Source organism: Lolium perenne, chromosome 3, assembly GCF_019359855.2.
Source record: "Lolium perenne isolate Kyuss_39 chromosome 3, Kyuss_2.0, whole genome shotgun sequence".
NCBI classification, from domain to species: Eukaryota; Viridiplantae; Streptophyta; class Magnoliopsida; order Poales; family Poaceae; genus Lolium; species Lolium perenne.
This window is the reverse complement of record NC_067246.2, coordinates 313,474,628-313,498,307: the sequence shown is the minus strand read 5'-3', so window position 1 is coordinate 313,498,307 and position 23,680 is coordinate 313,474,628. Positions and strand designations below refer to the sequence as shown.

The 23,680-nt window shown below is 43.7% G+C and overlaps 1 protein-coding gene across 1 annotated transcript; it reads left to right on the top strand.

Annotated features, from left to right (window-relative positions):
* The first annotated feature begins 5,143 nt into the window (after positions 1-5,143).
* Positions 5,144-6,298, top strand: LOC127345506 (uncharacterized). The gene has a single exon (XM_051371992.2). It carries the CDS (start codon positions 5,270-5,272, stop codon positions 5,936-5,938), a length of 669 nt encoding a protein of 222 aa, XP_051227952.1. The 5' UTR covers positions 5,144-5,269; the 3' UTR covers positions 5,939-6,298.
* Positions 6,299-23,680: the final 17,382 nt, after the last annotated feature.

Sequence of the window (23,680 nt, the reverse complement as noted above, 5' to 3'; positions counted from 1 at the left end):
CATGTATATAATTATTTTATTTTTATACATTATAACATATATCATTGTTGTAAGCAACGTAGTGTTACAATTATGCCCAACTCTTTTATCTGAACAATGAAGAGGCCCGAAGGCCTGGATACCATTAGCAACAGGGGTGGGTAATTATGGCCAGATCGGCTATGTTTATTATCATAGAATGGAATTTACTTTTCGACCACATGAATATCTTTAAAACTCGGAAACGTATGCCAATTTACCAAAACATAATAGACCTAATCTACTAATTCAAACAATCATGGTGTCTTTCAGGAAAGATAATTTTGCATGTAGCGAACTTAATTATCTTTTAAGTACAGGTACGGCCTGAATTTTTTTTTGAAGGCCTCCTGCTTCATTTGCTGCACAAACATGAGCATCAGCCTCATATATAAAATGCCTACCTATGCTTTGTAAAATTTGACCCGCACCTGCATATATCTTATTCTGCATACCTTTTATATAATTTGCTAAGTGGGCAAGAAAGCATCTTTTTGGATATACCAATCATCTTGTTACGTAAAGGAAAAAAGGGTCTCTGATACATAAGATGAATTACACCTCAGATTTCTGAATGAGGAAATAAGACAACTGACTCTATTGAGCTACATATATACATGTTCATTGCTACTTCCCGAGTAATTATAATAGTTATAATCTCGTTAAATAGAAGTTTGGATACATGAAGAATACAGAAATATAGAAAAGGGAAAACACATAAGACAGAATATCCAAGATATATGAGGAATGTACAAACAAAATCTATAGAATTTGAAGGGCTTCTATTTTCTGATTGTCACGGCTATTAAGTCATTGGTGACAAAAGTTAATCAAAGGTCAGTTGCATCAGTATGTTGATGATTTGATACTGCATATACCTATTAGGCAGGAAATTCACCAAACGAACACCAGTAGGAAAATAAAATAGCTTCTATGATCAATTGAATCATGCAGTTCAAAATATAGCAAAAGTTCCAATGGAAAAATCTAATAAATCTTCACCTGAATCGAGGTTCTTGGAGAGGAGCCCTTGCTGCTTTTGGGTTGAGGCTGAGACCTAAATATAGGGTGGAGATAGATACAGGGTGAGATGAGCTTCAAGGCGAGGTGACAGGCTCATCTTTTTTGAAAAAGGGCGCTTTATTATTTCAAAGTTTCGTAATACACCCGGCCTCTGCATAACTAGGATGCACACAGCCGTCCAGACAAGAGTATAAACACAGAAAGGTTCATGTCATAACAAGCGACAAAGTGAAAAGCGCATCATGGTGAAGAAGCTGCAATCCTCCGACATTTCAATTTGCTTCGTTAATAAGGTTAGATAACTTTGAAAAAGGTGAAGGACCTCATTCTCTAGCCCGTCTGGAAAAATTCTCTGAGATTTGCTGCTAGAAATAAAAGAAATAAACAGGACCCAGCTGACATGGCTTACAGCTAGACTGAAACTGATGTAGGTGATGTGGCATGCTTGCATGTTGAAGGAATTATTTTTAGTGGGTTGCTCCAATTTAGATATTATAGATTGGTGGTAAGAAAAACCTTTTGCGAAATTTCTCAGTCAACTACGGGAATTGTGAGTGAAAAACGAGAGCGGTGTTACGTGACCCCGATAAGAGCAACTCTAGCAGATCCTGGCTAGATATCTAGGATCAGTACCTTGAAACGTGCTTAGAGTTTAAGAAAATTGGGGCAGAACAAATAGTACTAGAAATGCTACTCAGTAATTTTGAAAAAGCAGTCCCACCTTTTGTTCATCTTCGTGCATAGCAGTTCACATTATATACATTACAAACATTAATTAGAAGGAAATTTTATGTCTCAAAATCTAGATTGTTACCTAGATTCTTAGACCATTAAACCCTAGATGCTAGATTTACGTCATCGTCCTCTCCGTCGAAGCCTAGATATCGTCGTCGGAAGGCTAAGACGGATGGGTCAATCCATGCTTGATGTTGAGAGTTTCGAGGATCACCATCTCCATGGCATGCTCCTCCCTTGCCACCTCGACGCTACACTGCAATGCAGCGTCCCAAGAGTCACCCTCGTCCCATCTCTTGCCTCAACAAACACCTGCAAAGCATCCTCACATCGCTTGAGCGCGAGAAGCATGTCGTTCCTGGCGAGGTCCTAGCTAGAGTCGTTGAGCTAAGAGCTCGGGTTGCTCATAGAGAGGGCCATGCAGGGGAAGAGGCTATTAGAGATATGCCCAAGAGATAATAATAAAATAGTTATTATTTATATCTTTGTGTTCATAATAAATGTTTGCATTCCATGCTATAATTGTATTAACCAGAAACATTAATAATTGTGTGTTTTGTAAATATAAAGTAGTCCCTAGTAAGCCTCTTGTTAAACTAGCTTGTTGATTAAAAGATGATCATACTTCCATGATCACGAACATTGGATGTTATTAATAACAAGGTCATATCATTGGGTGAATGATGTGATGGACATACACCCATAGTAAGTGTAGCGTATGATCAAGTCATTTAGTTCGTTGTGCTTCAAACTTTAAAATACATAGTAACTTAATCTTTCGACTACGAGATCATGTTAATCACCTACACCGGATGGATGCTTTGATGACACCAAACACTACTTCGTAAATGGGTTGTTATAAAGGTGGCATTAAGTGTTTGGAAAGTATAAGGTTGAGGCACATGGATCAATAGTGGGATTTGTTCATCCTAATGACGGATAGATATACTCTGGGCCCTCTCGGTGGAATGATATCCAATTAGCTTGCAAGCATGTGACTGGCTCACAAGGGATATCATATCACGGTACGAGTAAAGAGTACTTATCGGTAACGAGGTTGAACTAGGTATAGAGATACCGACGATCAAACTTCGGATAAGTAAAATATCGCGAGACAAAGGAAATCAATATCGTATGTAAATGGTTCCTTCGATCACGAATCATCGTTGAATATGTGGGGGCTATCATGGATCTCCAGGTCCCTCTGTTAGATATTAATCGGAGAAGAGTCTCGATCATGTCTGTATAGTTCACGAACCGTAGGGTGACACACTTAAGGTTCGATGTCATTTTAAGTAGATATGAAATATGGAATGGAGTTCGAATGTTGTTCGGAGTCTCGGATGGGATCCATGACATCACGAGGAGTTCCGGAATGGTCCGGAGAATAAATAGGAAGTCACTTTCCAACTTTTGAAATGATCCGGTGCATTTATGGAAGGTACTAGAAGGTTCTAGAAGCATCTATAATAAATCACCATGGAAAGTGGAGTCCCGGGTGGACTCCACCAACCCTAGCCGGCCAGCCAAGAGGCAAGGTGGAGACCATGGTGGACTCCACCACCTTGGCCGGCCAAACAACAAGGAAGGGGAGCAATCCCACTCCTTCTAGGTTTCCCTACTATGGCAGTTTTGGAGTTGGATTTCAGATTGGTTTTTGGGCAAACCCTAGGGGGTTCCACCTATATAAAGAGAGGGAGAGGGAGAGGGCTGGCCACAACAGCCGCACCACCCAAGGGCACCCAAGGCCGAGTGCCTCCTCTCCCAAACCCTTGCCACTCCCTCCTCCATCTTCTCCCGCAGTGCTTACGGCGAAGCGCTGCCGGAGATCTCCACCACCACTGTCACCACGCCGTAGTGCTGGCGGGATTCCGAGGAGGGTCTACTACTTTCGCTGCCCGCTGGAACGGGGAGAAGGACGTCGTCATCAACACCGTACGTGTGACCGAGTGCGGAGGTGCTCCCCGAATGTAGCACCGTCAAGATCTTCTACGCGCTTTTGCAAGTGGCAAGTGATCGACTACATGAACCACGAGTCTATCTCGTTAACGCTTAGCGATCTTCAAGGGTATGATGATCTTCACCTCGTTGCTATCATCTACTAGATTAGATCTTAGCTTGTTATTCGTTCTTGCGGTATTTTTTTGTTTTCTATGTTACGAATCCCTACAGAGGCTGCCACGCGCTTGCGCACGCGGTCTCAATGTTGTGGAAGTTGTTCCACACTAGGGATGTCACCTTCCGCCGTGAGAGGATTCTACAGGTCCACGATTGCTTGGAGCGACGTTGGCTCGCGCATTCTGCCTCCTCGTCTGTGGGAGGACTACACGGGAGGCGACCAGATACACAACTGCTAGCCATTTCTAAGTGGTATGCTCGCCATAGATGCGGGGGGAGGTTAGGAATTGCGAAGGACTACTCAGGCTTGTACACCCTAAATCGGTGATTGACCCTGGCATATAGTGGTCCGTCGGGCCGATTACCCTAGATATATTTATCTATATGTGACTAGTTCTCAGTCTTATGGGAACTAACTTAGTTCTCAGTCTTCTGAGAACTAACTTAGTTCTCAGTAGAATGACATCATCAAATCTCAGTTGCAACCTATGTTACAACTCAGCATTACCATGGATCACAAAGCAAATTTAACCACGTTTAGAGGTATTTTTTTTTTTTTGTAGTTGTAGCCTCGCTTGTAACTTTCCAGTTGCAATTCTAAATTTCAGTTGCAACTTCACTTATGACTAAATAAAATATCTCGGTTGCAACATGACTTGCAACTCAATTGCTCAAATTACGATGCAAATCCGATGTTGGAGATTCTCAGTCTAACGATAACGTCCAGGCCGTTATCGGGTATGCTCGATCGGCCTCATTCCGAAAAAATGGCCGGAGTTATCTGGTTTCCACAGGTTTTTGGGTATATGTTAGAGTTTCTCTAAGATCGTGAGAGATCAATGTATAACAGTCAAGTAATGCAGGATATCATTGATCTTCCATATATCCTTGGATCGATACCCTTCTTTCCGTTGCGCCCCAAGCCCACGGCAACGGTACGGCAGCCCGGCCATTCCCACCTTCCAAGTTCGGCGGCGAGAGGAGGGATGAGTGGAGCACGCGAGCGCAAAAGGAAGAGAGAAAAGCGAAGAAGAAGCAGCCAAAGCTTGGCGCCACCTAACAAAAACACAATATCCAAATGTCCAACTCCCACACGCACCACCAGGTCCACCACCCCGGCCATCCTCTGCTGCTCCTGCCTTCCAGGCTAAGCGAAGCCTTCCTGCTTCCTTCCTTCCTTCTCCTTCTCGCCACCCGATCATCGACCTTATATATACCGATACCACCACCGCCCATCAAGGCAACGGATCGAGCATCAACACATCGCCATCGCCATCGCCAACAACTCTACCACGAACAAACAGAAACGCATAGCTTGATAGGTCGCGGACTCTCGGTAAGGTGATCGGATCATCCGGCGCGACAGGACGACAGCATGGACGTACACTCGGCGCCGGTGGTGGGGAAGAGGATGTGGAGCTACCTGCGCGCCGTCTTCTTCATGATGAGGAAGAGCAAGCGCAAGCTGCTCCTCGGCATGCACCTCCTCATGAAGCGCCGCAACAAGGCCGTCGCCCGCACCGTCGCCAACCTCCTCTCCCACCACCACGGACACCACGGCCACGCGCTCCGCCGCCGCCGCGAGTACGAGTTCTCCTGCAGCGACAGCCCCGACACCGGCTCCTTCTCCATGCGCCGCCCGCTCGCCTACTTCCCCTGCCTCGGCGCAGAGGCCCAGCTCGAAGAGCCCCTGCACGCCGACCCCGAGCCCGCGCCACTGCGCAGGATCGAGTACTACGCCGCCGCGTCCCCGGCGCCGTCGTCGCCGGGGGCTCTGATGATGCACGAGGAGCTCGCCCCCGGGGAGGACATGGAATGCACGCCGGGCCGGATGTCGCCGCTGGTGCCGACCGCGGCCGACGGCGGCGGGTTCTCGGTGCGGGTGTCCAACTTCTCGGCGGAGGAGGTGGACGGGGACCAGATGGGCGGCGAGGCCGTGGACGACGAGGCGGAGGAGTTCATCGCCCGCTTCTACGACCAGCTGCGCCGGCAGAACATGGTCGGGCTGCTCCCCTACCACGTGCAGGAAGCCGTCGTCGCGTGAGCGATGAAGGCATGAAGCTACGTCGACATTGCCCCCCGCGGCCGGAAATCCATTCCTTGCTTGTGTGAGCGATCATGCTTCATGCACACGCACGCACCGGCGCATGCTCCTCTGTACGTGCATCCCTGAATCTGCATGCGTGTGACGCGGGGCACGAATGTATCCATGCATGAATTGCGCATGCATGTGCATGTGCTCTCTTTTTTATTTTTTGCATGTATGTAAATGTGAAGATGTAAATCGGTCCCTCATGGTTTTTAGTTGCTGGGACTAATCAAGTACTTTGCACTGTATAGTCATTCACTATGTTTGGTTAATTATGTCATCTATCAACTCCTAATTATGAGATCCTATTCCCCATCATATCCAAGTCAAAAGTACATGTTTGATTCAACCATTTCGAAAAAAGAACATGTTTGATTCAAAGGACATTCATAGGAATTTGGATGATTGGGATGATTTGGATTTTGCCCTATGTAGGACGTTTGATCCGTACAATTGAATCATGTACAAATTTTCATATGAATCCCTTGCGCAATATTTCAATGGAAATTTTCCATCCTCAATCCTCTTGAAAATAATTCATTGCTTTTTACGTGGTGCAATCAGCAAACTTTTGTCACAAGAAAAGCATGCGGGATTCAAGTACGTGCTTGCCATTGAAACAAAGTACTCTTTCTATTAAGGTACTTATAGAATCTCGCGGATCCAAAAACAGTAATGTGAGTGCAATTATTTTGGCAAATTACATAAAAGAAACATATGACGACGACATCTCATCACATACACAATCAAACTCACAAATCGGATCTTACGTTTGACGAAGAATACTAAACTTGTAATAAGGTGCATCTCCGCGAATGCAAATGTGCTCGACCGAATTCAAAATTCTAGTGGACATGTGCACGGAGATGTATATTAGGAATCAAGTGATTCACCTAAGCAACGAGACCTTGAAAAGTACCTTTTTCAAGTGTTAGTAGCAGAATGTACTGTCAAACTGGGAAAAGGTTTTCTCTGAGCAGACCTGGAGAAAACAGAAGTTGGACTGCTAAGTGCTAGCACGAGTGGTCGCAAAATTCTGCGTAAAGTAACTTAAACACAAAATTCATTTCCATATATTCGTCTGGTAAATATCCGATGTCCTCGATATCCGTGCTAACCGTAAATAAGCAAAAACCTTCATGGATAGCGTTCACCACGCCATCTCACACGGAGCTTGAGAGTGTCCTTGGCGTAGGTTCTCCCTAATCCATATGTTGGCTTTGTAGCCTCAGTATAATGCTGTCGTTTGGTGGACGGCAGCTGCTAGCGTTAGAGTATAAGGTATGGGCAATGATGAACGAACAGCCATGACTTGTTAAACCCTAGGCAGCTGTAGCTTAATGAAGATTTTGGCAAAGCTATTCCCACATTTGTGCAGTGCTATATAAAACTGTACTGCTACACTAGCTACTGTTGCGACCTAATCCTGGACAAAATTTGCAGTCAATCATCGCACATAATCAAAGGTTAATTAGGAGTGTGCAGTAGCTGAAGAAAGTAGATCGCAAAGTATACAACTACTGAACAAAGCAAGAGCCCAAACTTTATGGTACGGACGCAAATAATGCATGGATGCTCGATCCCCTCTCGATCTTATCCAATCCCCATCTTTATCTACTGTTGTTCTTGCAAAGAAATTGGAAAATTTGATCATCTTTCCGAGAGAGAGTACTAGAGAATGCACGCAGCTGTTTGCATGTTGTATAGTTGTACCCTCAGGAATCTGACTTGCCCTCAACAGACGTTGTCGGTGCTAGCTAGCTTGCTGAAAGAATCATCAATCATGGGCAATCTTGCCCGGGTGTTGGGACACCGTCACGCAACATTTCCAATTATGTGGGCGGCTCGATTTGTTAATGCTCGAGCTAGCGGAGCGAAAGAAAGACTATGCGTTTACGCATATATAGGATTAATATAAGAGGGGAAAAAATACATAGCTAAGTGGTCGAACCCTAATATGATCCTCTCTCTCATGGAAGCCACGCTCGCCTAATTATAGCTTATCAAGATCGGTGCCGTAGATTAAAGAAATTGTTTATTTATTGCGGAACAGACTAAGAAAAAATATTTTGTGTGGATGTGTTGTTATAAAGAGAAGAGTGAACTTCACTTTTTATTATGTAGTTGTGCATTTGTGATACATATTACCACATTTAGTGAAACTTTTACCAAAATATCCCATCAAGGATACTTTAAACATGATTTAGCTCCAATTTAACCATTTTGCTTCTTACTGTTAGATAGGATAGGCATGATACGTGGATGCGAAGATATAAAATATGTAAATATTGGAGGGCCTCATGGACGATTATGTCTAAAAAAAATTAATCTTTATGTTCAATTCCTTGTTATTGTCTTGATATTTTTCGACCCTAATCATTACATAACACCTTGCCCAATGAATAAACATCAGAAAACAAGGGTCCAAAGCTTTAAAATAAGTAATATATACAAATTTTTACTTGATGGAGTAATTAATGTCACAAATGCATAACTAGAGGGTAAAAAATGGTCACTCTAAAATGAAATCATGTACATGCATAACAAAATCGACGAGATCAGGTTGGACTCGTTTACCTCCTTCCATCACGTTGCTCGCTGCCGATGATGATGTTGACGATGCCATCGAAATCAGAAGCTTGCGACCTCCAATTCCCACAGATGACGTCAATTGATGAGGGATTAACTCGTCAATGCTTACGTATTGTAGACTTACGGTTTCGTAAGAAGTAGAGGGCAAGTAGATCTCGGAGGTTTCAGCCGAACAAAGGTGCTCAACTCAATATTACGGTGGCTAGGGTTACAATGATTCAGTCCTTCTTTCACCCTCGGTTTCCCCTTTATATAGGAGGTGAAGCCGAGGATTTTCCGTGCCGTACAAGTTACAAATTATCGGGCCGCGTTGTGTTAGCTATAATCTTGATTTTATTTGTATCTACATATGTTCAGTGTTTACATGTAGACATGTAGTTTAGGTTGTAAGATTGTAGGCCGGTGAAATTCTAGCTGAGCACGCAGAGAAGGTGAGTGTCGGGCTGCCCGGCGATGCGGCATGAAGGCGAGATGCTGAAGGCAGCGTGAAGCTGCGGTGCTGTGTGATGCGGCATGGTCGTGTGAAGCGACAAGGTGTGTGCAGGCTGGAGCCACACAGGCCCAACGATCAGTGTTGGTCTAGAAAATTGGCTTAGTTAGTTTCTGAGCACAGGTTTGTTAGCTGCATGTGTGTATTGGTGGTCAGGTCGTGTCCTGCCTAGAGAAATTCTAGGGGAGAGATGGAGTCAGCTCTTAGTAGTGCGTGAGTTCATCGTGCAGGTGGTGTTAGTGGGCCGTGTGGCGCCCTGGTGTGATGAGGACATCCCTACCACAGTACTACCTCTGTCATTACCAAATGAAGATGAAGATGCTGTAAAGCTCAAGTCCAATGAAATTCGGATGGGACCTACTACAAGAGCTCATGCGAAGCTACTTAAACAACATGTGAACTTGTTCCTAAACGATACTTTGATTGATGAGAACTTTATACTGCATAAATCATGTTACTTATGTATCATCAAGTATGAAGAGGAGACAAGCATCACACGAGGAGGAGAGGAGCAGCTGGACATAAAGAATGACGTGAAGCTGGACATGGAGCTGGACATGAAGATACCCCATGGACGCGCGAGGGAGGAGTGAGAGGCATGCGCGAGAAGGGAAGACGAAGTCCAGGCTGGCCCAGCACCCGGTCAGACCGCCCACCACGCCGGCGCGCCCGGTCTCTGGCCCGGTCCGACCGGGTGGCACGCCGGATACACCCCGGCGCCAACCGGGCGGCCTGCTGACGCAGACCGGGCGGGGTACTGAGCCGAAATCCACGCGCCCGGTCACCACCCGGTCCCTGGCCCGGTCCAAACCGGACCGGCCGGTCCCTGGCCCGGTTGACCGGCCCCCAGACCGGCCAAGTCCGATTTTGTCTCGACCAGATCTATTCTGGGTCGGTTATTTTCGTACTTTTTCGACATGAGGTCGTCCCAGATGCCTATATAAGTGCCTAGGATGCCCCCAAAGTTGCTTTAGACCACGTTTAAGATAAACCCTAGTTCTTAGTTGTTTGCTCTGCAAAACTATTGAATTCCCTACGCCATATTGCTTAATATTGTGTAGATATGAAAGTCTTGTGTAACCTGTTGTTCTATTGGGAATTAGAAGGTTTCAACTTACCTCTTCATGGTCGGCGGGTACGTGCGCAAGTGTGTGGAGTTGCGAATATCTTGCAGGGTTGAGAGTTGTTGCATTGGCGACAGGGACCAACCGAGAGATCTCGTTGCGTCATACAAGTTATCATCCACTTCATCAAGTTACCTCCGCTGCAATCACCCCGTGATCATCATCACCACCGTTGCTTACTGAGAAGATCGGGCTACCCCATATCATCTTGGTATCAGATTCTCGGGTTTCCTCGGTAAGCCATCCACAATCCACCCCATAGTTAAGTTGTGAGTATTTTCTATCCAGAAAAAGCTAAAAAAAATTAGGGTTAGGGTTTGCCATAGCCTTAGATTGCACTAATTTCAAGTTTTAGTTGTTTTTCTAGTTGTTTTTGCGTATCTTTTTCTTGCATCTAGTATTGTTAGGGTTTGAGTCTCTTTTATCATCTAGTTTCAGTTTTTGTTTCTCCGAGTCCATATAGCTTACAGTGTGTTTTTTCAAATCATAGCCACAACCTTTCGATATACGTGACTAGGAACTTCCCAAGAAGAGACTAGTTTTACCGCTCGACAGGCTGCTCATTAGGGTTTTGGTGCTTTGCATTATCTGTTGGCCGTGTTATCAAGGAGTTGAGTCCTAAAATCAAAAAAAAAAGAAAATTGAAAAGAAGCAAAAAGAGCTACATAGCTGTGTATTATACAAAAATAAAATACAAAAAGAAACGTGAAGTGCTAGAAGAATCAAGTGAAGGCCTAAGTTTACTTTACTGCATCCGTAGTTGAGCAATTTTGTGCATGTCTCATTGAGCTTTGCTAGCGTCTCTCTAGTGTATTGCAACCTTTTCCTACATATAGTTGCATTGCCACATTTATCGCCTGGTGTGAGTATCATTGGTTGTCTACGGTCAGTGGTAGAGCTTGTTATTGGTGCAAATAGATAGCCTACCTACAACCCCACATATACCCTACTTTATCGAGTGATTGTTCTTATACCCTTGATATTCGCTTCGCTACATCTGTGCACTAGTTGTCACTACAAGTGGTAAGCAATACTAATTCACTTTGGAGCGGTAAGATTTCCTTTTCTTATCAGTTTTGAGTGAGTTGTGAGAGTACCACCATATATTTTTGATTTAGTGCACTAACCTACTAACCATGTCTGCTAGTGTTGCCAAAATTGTTAACCAGGAAAACAAGGATTCTGCTGATCTTATGACATGGAGGGAGTATGAGGCTCTTCGTAATGAGCTGCGACGTGAATTCCGCGCTTAAGATGATGAGCTTAAGGGGACGGTCCAAGGGATCTCTAATACGTCTCCGACGTATCGATAATTTCTTATGTTCCATGCCACATTATTGATGATATCTACATGTTTTATGCACACTTTATGTCATATTTATGCGTTTTCCGGAACTAACCTATTGACGAGATGCCGAAGGGCCAGTTCCTGTTTTCTGTTGTTTTTGGTTTCAGAAATCCTAGTAAGGAAATATTCTCGGAATCGGACGAAATCAACGCCCAGCATCTTAGAATCCCCGGAAGCATCCAGAACACCCGAGAGTCGCCAGAGTGGACCCACAGGGGGCCCATGAGGTAGGCCGGCGCGGCCCAGGCCCTGGCCGCGCCGCCCTATGGTGTCGTCGCCTCGTTGACCTTCTGACGCCGCCTCTTCGCCTATTTAAGGGTCCTCGACCTAAAACCTCGAGACGAAGAAGCCACGGTACGAGAAACCATCCAGAGCCGCCGCCATCGCAAAGCCAAGATCTGGGGGATAGGAGTCTCTGTTCCGGCACGCCGCCGGGACGGGGAAGTGCCCCCGGAAGGCTTCTCCATCGACACCGCTGCCATCTCCACCGCCATCTTCATCAACGCTGCTGTCTCCCATGAGGAGGGAGTAGTTCTCCATCGAGGCTCGGGGCTGTACCGGTAGCTATGTGGTTAATCTCTCTCCTATGTACTTCAATACAATGATCTCATGAGCTGCCTTACATGATTGAGATTCATATGAGTTTTGTATCACAATTCATCTATGTGCTACTCTAGTGATGTTATTAAAGTAGTCTATTCCTCCTGCATGATGTAATATGGACAGTGTGTGCATCATGTAGTACTTGGCGTAGTTTATGATCGTGATCTCTTGTGGATTGTGAAGTTAACTATTACTATGATGGTATTGATGTGATCTATTTGGTTATGTTGATCTATCTTGCACTCTAAGGTTATTTAAATATGAACATTGAATATTGTGGAGCTTGTTAACTCCGGCATTGAGGGTTCGTGTAATCCTACGCAATGGTGTTCATCATCCAACAAGAGGGTGTAGAGTCTAGCATTTATCTATTCTGTTATGTGATCAATGTTGAGAGTGTCCACTAGTGAAAGTATGATCCCTAGACCTTGTTCCTAAATACTGCTATCGCTGCTTGTTTACTGTTTTACTGCGTTTCTACTGCCTGCAATATTACCACCATCAACTACACGCCAGCAAGCACTTTTCTGGTGCCGTTGCTACTGCTCATATTTATTCATACCACCTTTATTTCACTATCTCTTCGCCGAACTAGTGCACCTATTAGGTGTGTTGGGGACACAAGAGACTTCTTGCTTTGTGGTTGCAGGGTTGCATGAGAGGGATATCTTTGACCTCTTCCTCCCTGAGATCGATAAACCTTGGGTGATCCACTTAAGGGAAACTTGTCTTTGTTCTACAAACCTCTGCTCTTGGAGGCCCAACACTGTCTACAAGAATAGAAGCACCCGTAGACATCAAGCACTTTTCTGGCGCCGTTGCCGGGGAACGAAGGAAAGCTACACCATTTCCTCCCTCGTCAACTACGCGCCAAGCACTTTTTCTCGGCGCCGTTGCAGGGAGGAAAGGTAAAAGGCACTCATACTCCGGTTCCAGGTAACAGTACTTTTCTGGCGCCATTGTGTTTGTGCTCGAAGCTATTTCCTTTAGATCCTGCAATTGCATCTTTTTGTTTCTTGTTTACACTAGTTAGGCATAATGGAAAACAACAAAAATATGAGAGATCTTTATGAACTTTATCTTGAATTAGGACATGATGTGTTTGAAGAGAGAATTAAAAAAAACCATGGAACTTTATATGCATGCTAATGGGAATGTTATTAATATGAATGCTTTGAACACTATTGTTGCTAATGCTATGGAAAATTCTAAGCTTGGGGAAGCTGGTTTTGATGAGCATGATCTTTTTAGTTCCCCGGGCATGGAGGAGAAAATTTACTCTGATGATCCTTTGCCTCCTATTTATGATGATTATAATGATAGTAGCCTTTTGGTGCCACCTACTATGGAGAGTAAATTTGATTATGATTACAATATGCCTCCTATATTTGATGATAGCTACTTTGTTGAATTTGCTCCCACTACAACTAATAAAATTGATTATGCTTATGTTGGGAGAAGTAATAATTTTATGCATGAGACTCATGATAAGAATGCTTTATGTGATAGTTATATTGTTGAGTTTGCTCATGATGCTACTGAAAGTTATTATGAGAGAGGAAAATATGGTTGTAGAAATTTTCATGTTACTAAAACACCTCTCTATGTGCTGAAATTTTTGAAGCTACACTTGTTCTATCTTCCTATGCTTGTTACCTTGCTCTTCATGAACTTGTTTATTTACAAGATTCGTTTTCATAGGAAGCATGTTAGACTTAAATGTGTTTTGAATTTGCCTCTTGATGCCCTCTTTTGCTTTAAATACTATTTCTTGCGAGTGCATCATTAAAATTGCTGAGCCCATCTTAATGGCTATAAAGAAAGAACTTCTTGGGAGATAACCCATGTGTTAATTTTGCTACAGTACTTTGTTTTATATTTGTATCTTGGAAGTTGTTTACTACTGTAGCAACCTCTCCTTATCTTAGTTTTGTGTTTTGTTGTGCCAAGTAAAGTCTTTGATAGCAAGGTTGATACTAGATTTGGATTACTGCGCAGAAACAGATTTCTTTGCTGTCACGAATCTGGGCAAAATTCTCTGTAGGTAACTCAGAAAATTATGCCAATTTACATGAGTGATCCTCAGATATGTACGCAACTTTCGTTCAATTTGAGCATTTTCATTTGAGCAAGTCTGGTGGCCCTTTAAAATTCGTCTTTACGGACTGTTCTGTTTTGACAGATTCTGCCTTTTATTTCGCATTGCTTCTTTTGCTATGTGGGATGGATTTCTTTGTTCCATTAACTTCCAGTAGCTTTGGGCAATGTTCAGAAGTGTTAAGAATGATTGTGTCACCTCTGAACATGTGAATTTTGATTATGCACTAACCCTCTAATGAGTTTGTTTCGAGTTTGGTGTGGAGGAAGTTTTCAAGGGTCAAGAGAGGAGGATGATACAGTGTGATCAAGAAGAGTGAAAGCTCTAAGCTTGGGGATGCCCCGGTGGTTCATCCCTGAATATTTCAAGAAGACTCAAGCATCTAAGCTTGGGGATGCCCAAGGCATCCCCTTCTTCGTCGACAAATTATCAGGTTCCTTCTCTTGAAACTATATTTTTATTCGGTCACATCTTATGTGCTTTACTTGGAGCGTCTGTGTGTTTTTGTTTTTGCTTTTGTTTGAATAAATTCTTGTGTGGGAGAGAGACACGCTCCGCTGGTTCATATGAACACATGTGTTCTTAGCTTTTAATGTTCATGGCGAAGGTTGAAACTACTTCGTTAATTATTATATGGTTGGAAACGAGAAATGCTACATGTAGTAATTGGTATGATGTTTTGAATAATGTGATACTTGGCAATTGTTGTGCTCATGATTAAGCTCTTACATCATATACTTTGCACCTATTAATGAATAACTACATAGAGCTTGCTAAAATTTGGTTTGCATAAGTGGTTTCTCTAGAGTCTAGATATTTTCTAGTGAGGTGTTTGAACAACAAGGAAGACAATGTATAGTCTTATAATGTTTACAATATGTCTTTTATGTGAGTTTTGCTGCACCAGTTCATCCTTGTGTTTGTTTCAAATAACCTTGCTAGCCTAAACCTTGTATCGAGAGGGAATACTTCTCATGCATCCAAATCCTTGAGCCAACCACTATGCCATTTGTGTCCACCATACCTACCTACTACATGATATTTCTCCGTCATTCCAAAGTAAATTGCTTGAGTGCTACCTTTAAATTTCTATCCTCTACCTTTGCAATATATAGCTCATGGGACAAATAGCTTAAAAACTATTGTGGTATTGAATATGTACTTATGCACTTTATCTCTTATTAAGTTGCTTGTTGTGCGATAACCATGTTCCTGGGGACGCCATCAACTACTCTTTGTTGAATATCATGTGAGTTGCTATGCATGTCTGTCTTGTCTGAAGTAAGGGAGATTTACCACTCATTTAATGGTTAGAGCATGCATATTGTTAGAGAAGAACATTGGGCCGCTAACTAAAGCCATGATCCATGGTGGAAGTTTCAGTTTTGGACAAATATCCTCAATCTCATATGAGAAAATTAATTGTTGCTACATGCTTATGCATTAAAGAGGAGTCCATTATCTGTTGTCTATGTTGTCCCGGTATGGATGTCTAAGTTGAGAATAATCAAAAGCGAGAAATCCAATGCGAGCTTTCTCCTTAGACCTTTGTACAGGCGGCATAGAGGTACCCTTTGTGACACTTGGTTAAAACATGTGCATTGCAATGACAATCCCGGTAATCCAAGCTAATTAGGACAAGGTGCGGGCACTATTAGTATACTATGCATGAGGCTTGCAACTTGTAAGATATAATTTACATGATACATGTGCTTTATTACTACCGTTGACAAAATTGTTTCTTGCTTTCAAAACCAAAGCTCTAGCACAAATATAGCAATCAATGCTTCCCTCTGCGAAGGACCATTCTTTTACTTTTAATGTTGAGTCAGTTCACCTATTTCTCTCCATCTCAAGAAGCAAACACTTGTGTGAACTGTGCATTGATTCCTACATACTTGCATATTGCACTTGTTATATTGCTTTGCATTGACAACTATCCATGAGATATACATGTTATAAGTTGAAAGCAACCGCTGAAACTTAATCTTCCTTTGTGTTGCTTCAATACCTTTACTTTGAATTATTGCTTTATGAGTTAACTCTTATGCAAGACTTATTGATGCTTGTCTTTAAGTACCATTCATGAAAAGTCTTTGCTTTATGATTCATTTGTTTACTCATGTCATTACCATTGTTTGGATTGCTGCATTCATTACATGTGTTTACAATAGTATGATCAAGGTTATGATGGCATGTCACTCCAGAAATTATCTTTGTTTATCGTTTACCTGCTTCTGGACGACAGTAAACTAAGCTTGGGGATGCTGATACGTCTCCGACGTATCGATAATTTCTTATGTTCCATGCCACATTATTGATGATATCTACATGTTTTATGCACACTTTATGTCATATTTATGCGTTTTCCGGAACTAACCTATTGACGAGATGCCGAAGGGCCAGTTCCTGTTTTCTGCTGTTTTTGGTTTCAGAAATCCTAGTAAGGAAATATTCTCGGAATCGAACGAAATCAACGGCCAGCATCTTAGAATCCCTGGAAGCATCCAGAACACCCGAGAGTCGCCAGAGTGGACCCACAGGGGGGCCAGGAGGTAGGCCGGCGCGGCCCTGGCCCTGGCTGCGCCGCCCTATGGTGTCGTCGCCTCGTTGACCTTCTGACGCCGCCTCTTCGACTATTTAAGGGTCCTCGACCTAAAACCTCGAGACGAAAAAGCCACGGTACGAGAAACCATCCAGAGCCGCCGCCATCGCGAAGCCAAGATCTGGGGGACAGGAGTCTCTGTTCCGGCACGCCGCCGGGACGGGGAAGTGCCCCCGGAAGGCTTCTCCATCGACACCGCTGCCATCTCCACCGCCATCTTCATCAACGCTGTTGTCTCCCATGAGGAGGGAGTAGTTCTCCATCGAGGCTCGGGGCTGTACCGGTAGCTATGTGGTTAATCTCTCTCCTATGTACTTCAATACAATGATCTCATGAGCTGCCTTACATGATTGAGATTCATATGAGTTTTGTATCACAATTCATCTATGTGCTACTCTAGTGATGTTATTAAAGTAGTCTATTCCTCCTGCATGATGTAATGTGGACAGTGTGTGCATCATGTAGTACTTGGCGTAGTTTATGATCGTGATCTCTTGTGGATTGTGAAGTTAACTATTACTATGATGGTATTGATGTGATCTATTTGGTTATGTTGATCTATCTTGCACTCTAAGGTTATTTAAATATGAACATTGAATATTGTGGAGCTTGTTAACTCCGGCATTGAGGGTTCGTGTAATCCTACGCAATGGTGTTCATCATCCAACAAGAGGGTGTAGAGTCTAGCATTTATCTATTCTGTTATGTGATCAATGTTGAGAGTGTCCACTAGTGAAAGTATGATCCCTAGGCCTTGTTCCTAAATACTGCTATCGCTGCTTGTTTACTGTTTTACTGCGTTTCTACTGCCTGCAATATTACCACCATCAACTACACGCCAGCAAGCACTTTTCTGGTGTCGTTGCTACTGCTCATATTTATTCATACCACCTGTATTTCACTATCTCTTCGCCGAACTAGTGCACCTATTAGGTGTGTTGGGGACACAAGAGACTTCTTGCTTTGTGGTTGCAGGGTTGCATGAGAGGGATATCTTTGACCTCTTCCTCCCTGAGATCGATAAACCTTGGGTGATCCACTTAAGGGAAACTTGCTGCTGTTCTACAAACCTCTGCTCTTGGAGGCCCAACACTGTCTACAAGAATAGAAGCACCCGTAGACATCAATCTCCCAGAAGCGGGACGCCACTAGTGCGACCGTCACTACAATGAAAGATCAAATGACAGATATCTAGCGCAGTCTTCAAGCTTTGCAAATGTCTGTTGAGAATTTGACCCAACAACAACAACAAGAAGACGACGACGCAGCAGAAGATGAAGCACCTAATGCTAATCGTGGTGCACCACGTGGTAATCGTCCTCGTGGGTTTGCGGAACTCCGACGTCCAGGTCGTGGGTTTGAGGAAGAAGATGGACTGGGTAAGCCTAAGTTCTCCATACCCAAATTTGAAGGAGGTGCTGATGTTGAAGAATACCTCACTTGGGAGCTGAAAATTGAGAAGTTATGGCGCTTGCACCCGAATTACACTGAAGATAGGAAGATCAAGCTTGCTTCTTCCGAATTTGATGGCTATGCATTGCGTTGGTGGGATGGTTTGCTTCGTGCTCGCGAAGAAGATGGTGACCTGGCCATTATCACATGGCGTGCTATGAAGGCGGCAATGAACGAGCGTTTTGTGTCCACTAATTATTTGCGGTCTATATTTGACAAGTTGACCCTACTGCGACAAGGTGTGAAGACTGTTGATGAATATTACATGGAGATGGAGATGCTCATGCAGCGTGGTCGTGTCTGTGAGTCTCTTGAGATGACAATGACTCATTTTCTCAATGGTTTGAAATATGATATCAAAGGCATTGTTCGTCATTACAGTTACACGACTATGAATGAGTTGCTACATCATGCAAGCGAAGCTGAATCACAGTTGGCTGGTGAAGCAAAGGTTAAAGGTCGAGCTTCAGGAGCTGGGCGCTTCACGCCTCGTGCGCCCCCACCTACGGCGCCGGCGCCATCGACGCGCTCCGCACCTTACTCTACCTCGTCTAGCAAGCCGGTCTCCAATGTGTCTAACACAAAGAAATCCGAATCTGCTGCAAGTACGAGTGGCTCTAACATATCTACTGCGCGCAATCGTGATATGGTTTGTTATACATGTGGTGGCAAAGGTCACTTCAAGAGAGATTGTCCTAACCGCAAAGTCATGATTATCAATGAGGACAATGAGTATGAGACTGGAGATGATGTTGATCCAAATGCTCCAGAAGATGATGACTATGTCACTGATGGTGAAGATGCATATCCGTCTGATGCTCGCACTATTGTTGTGTCGCAGCGTGCTCTTAATATGTTGCCTAGTGCATCTACTCAGCGCTGCAATTTGTTCCAAACAAAGGCTTTAGTTGGTCCTGACAAGGCTTGCAAGGTCATTATTGATGGCGGGAGTTGCCGCAATTTAGCAACCAAGGAGTTGTGTACCAAGCTGAAGTTGAAGTATCTACCGCACCCGCATCCATACTATATTCAGTGGTTGAGCGACAATGGTGAGATGAAGGTAAACCACATGGTGTGTGTTGAATTTTCTATTGGACCGTATAAGGATTCCATTGATTTTGATGTGGTTCCTATGACGGTATGTCACCTACTATTGGGTCGGCCTTGGCTCTATGACCGTTCTGTGCAACACAATGGCCGTGCCAATACATATCACTTGGAGTTCAAGGGAAAGAAAATCAACTTATAGCCTATGTCACCAAAGCAAATTGTCAATGAATCTCGTCAGAAAGTTGAAGTAAACTTGGAGGATGCTTCTTTAGATAGGCGAGATAATTGTAATGCCGTGAGTGATATAACGAAAAGTGAGAGAGTGAATTCCTTAGTCTCATTAGCCACCAAAGAATACATGAGAGAATTTAGTGAGGATCCTTCGGCCATGCCTCTTGTGCTCTTGTACAGGGTTACGGTTTTGGTTTCTAACGACATGACCCCTCTTCCTTTTGGTGTTTCTAATGTTTTGTAGGAATTTGGCAACGTGTTTCCGGAAGAGGTACCCGCAAGACTTCCACCATTGCGAGGTATTAAGCATCAAATCGACTTGATTCCCGGAGCTTCGCTACCCAATCGGGCACCATATAGAACGAACCCCGAAGAAACGAAGGAGATACAGAAGCAAGTACAAGCGCTACTCGACAAAGGTTATATCCGCATAAGCCTTAGTTCTTGCGCTATTCCTGTTATTCTAGTTCCTAAGAAAGATGGTACATGGCGTATGTGCGTAGATTGTAGAGCGATTAACAATATTACTATTCGATATCGTCATCCTATTCCCCGTTTAGAGGATATGCTAGATGAATTGAGTGGTGCTGCTGTTTTCTCTAAAATTGATTTGCGTAGTTGTTATCATCAAATTAGGATGAAAGAAGAGGATGAGTGGAAAACAGCCTTTAAAACAAAATTTGGTTTATATGAGTGGTTAGTAATGCCTTTTGGGTTAACTAATGCACCTAGCACTTTCATGAGACTGATGAACCATGTTTTGCGTGAATTATTGGCAAGTTTGTGGTTGTGTACTTTGATGACATATTAATCTACAGCCGCAATGAATCTGATCATACTATACATATTCGACATGTTTTGCAAGTGTTGCGTGATAATAAACTCTATGGTAATCTTGAGAAGTGCACATTTTGCAAAGATAAGGTCATATTTCTGGGTTATGTTGTCTCTCAGCATGGAGTAGAAGTAGATGTGTCTAAAATTGAAGCTATTCAAAATTGGCCTACTCCCATGAATGTGAGTCAAGTTAGAAGTTTTCATGGTCTAGCTGGGTTTTATAGAAGTTTTGTGCCCAACTTTAGTACTATTGCTGCACCTTTGAATGACTTGACTAAAAATGGTGTAATATTTGAGTGGGGCACAGCCCAAGATCATGCTTTTGATGAACTTAAGAGATTGTTAACTTCTGCACCGTTGCTTGCACTTCCTTATTTCAATAAACAATTTGAGATCGAATGTGATGCTAGTGGTATTGGAATTGGTGGTGTGTTGATGCAAGAGGGTCGTCCAATTGCATATTTTTCTGAGAAACTGTCTGGTGCTAAGTTGAACTATCCTATATATGATAAATAATTGTATGCTTTAATTAGAGTTCTTGAGGTTTGGCAACATTACTTGTGGCCAAAAGAATTTATCATACATTCTGATCATGAAGCTTTAAAATACCTGAAAGCTCAATCTACTTTGCATAAGTGTCTTGCTAAGTGGGTTGAGTTCATTGAGTCTTTTCCATACATTATTAAGCATAAGAAGGGAAAAGATAATATTGTTGTTGATGCTCTATCTAGGAAGAATATGCTATTAACTAAACTTGATGTTAAAATTCCTGGATTAGAAGTACTATGTGATTTGTATGCTACTGATCATGATTTTGCTGAACCATATCGCTTATGTGCTCTTGGTAAAGCATGGGAAAAATATCACATACATGATGGGTTCTTGTTTAGAGCTAACAAACTATGTGTTCCAGAATCGTCTGTGCGTTTGCTCTTAGTGCAGGAATCACATGCTGGAGGATTGATGGGCCACTTTGGGCGTGAGAAGACGCTACTCATGCTAGCTGACCACTTTTATTGGCCAAAGATGAGGCGGGATGTGGACAGGTATGTCAAAAGGTGCATTACTTGCAACAAGTCCAACTCCAAGCTGAAGCCTCACGATTTGTATACTCATTTACCGGCACCTACTACACCATGGGAGGATATAAGTATGGATTTTGTGTTGGGTTTGCCGCGAACTAAGAGAGGCCATGATTCTATATTTGTGGTAGTGGATAGATTTTCTAAAATGTCACACTTTATTGCTTGCCACAAGAGCGATGATGCGTCGCATATTGCTAACCTATTTTTCAGGGAGGTTGTACGTCTACATGGAATCCCGAAGACTTGTTTCTGATCGTGACGTGAAGTTTATGGGCTACTTCTGGAAGACGCTGTGGAGAAAGCTGGGGACGAAGCTATTGTTCAGTACTACTTGTCATCCCCAAACTGATGGTCAAACTGAAGTGGTCAATAGAACATTGTCACAACTGTTGAGATCCATGATTAAGAAGAACCTGAAGGAGTGGGAAGAGTGTTTGCCGCATGTGGAGTTTGCTTACAACAAGGCGGTACATTCTACCACGGAGCTATGTCCTTTTGAGGTGGTGTATGGTTTCAAACCCATTACTCCACTTGATTTGTTGCCTTTGCCCATACATGAGAGAGTCAATATGGAGGCATCAAAGAGGGCAGATTTTGTACGGAAGATACACATAAAGACTAAAGAGTTGATAGAGAAGAAATGCAAGAGCAATGTTGCAAGGATTAATAAGAAGCACAAGGAAATATTGTTCAAGCCTGGTGATATGGTCTGGGTACATTTTCGCAAGGATAAGTTCCCGAAGCTACGGAAGTCCAAGTTGCTTCCTCGTGGTGCTAGTCCTTACAAAGTGCTTGCCAAGATCAATGATAATGCATACTCGATAGATCTTCCACTTGATGAGTTTGGTGTCAGTAATTCTTTCAATGTTGCTGATTTGACACCATATGACGGAGAAAACCTTGGAGCATCGGGGTCAACGCCTTTTGAAGGGGGGGGAGATGATGAGGACATCCCTACCACACTACTACCTCCGTCATTACCAAATGAAGATGAAGCTGATGTAAAGCTCAAGTCCAATGAAGTTCGGATTGGACCTATTACAAGAGCTCGTGCGAAGCTACTTAAACAACAGGTGAACTTATTCCTAAACGATACTTTGATTGATGAGAACTTTATACTGCCTAAGTCATGTTACTTATGTATCATCAAGTATGAAGAGGAGACAAGCAACGCACGAGGAGGAGAGGAGCAGCTGGACATGAAGAAGGACGTGAAGCTGGACATGGAGCTGGAGATGAAGATACCCCATGGACGCGCGAGGGAGGAGCGGGAGGCATGCGCGAGAAGGGAAGACGAAGTCCAGGCCGGCCCAGCACCCGGTCAGACCGGCCGACACGCCCGGTCTCTGGCCCGGTCCGACCGGGCGGCACGCCGGATACACCCCGGCGCCAACCGGGCGGCCTGCTGACGCAGACGGGGCGGGGTACTGAGCCGAAATCCACGCGCCCGGTCATCACCCGGTCCCTGGCCCGGTCCAAACCAGACCGGCCGGTCCCAGGCCCGGTTGACGGCCCCCAGACCGACCGAGTCCGAGTCTGTCTCGACCAGATCTATTCTGGGTCGGTTATTTCCGTACTTTTTCGACCTGAGGTCGTTCCGGACGCCTATATAAGTGCCCAGGACGCCCCCAAAGTTGCTTTAGACCACGTTTAATATAAACCCTAGTTCTTAGTTATTTGCTTTTCAAAACTATTGAATTCTCTACACCATATTGCTTGATATTGTGTAGATCTGAAAGTCTTGTGTAATTTGTTGTTCCATTGGGAATTAGAAGGTTGCAACTTACCGCTTCGTGGTCGGCGGCTACGTGCGCAAGTGTGTGGAGTTCGAATATCTTCCAGGGTTGAGAGCTGTTGCATTGGCGACAGGGACCAACCGAGAGATCCCGTTGTGTCATAAAAGTTATCATCCACTCAATCAAGTTACCTCCGCTGCAATCACCCCGTGATCATCATCACCACCGTTGCTTACTGAGAAGATTGGGCTACCCCATATCATGGTGTGTCTATTTAATAGATGTAAGTAAGTTTACTTGGCAATGAGAAAAGCAGAAGGATGTAGCCACGGTGGTGCCAAGGAAGTGTTTGTGGGCAAAGCTTATTCTTCTTCCTTGGCTAGTGTATGTATGTGTGTTCTTGAGAGATACAGAAGTGAGATCGAGAGTTTGAGAGGGAGAAGAAG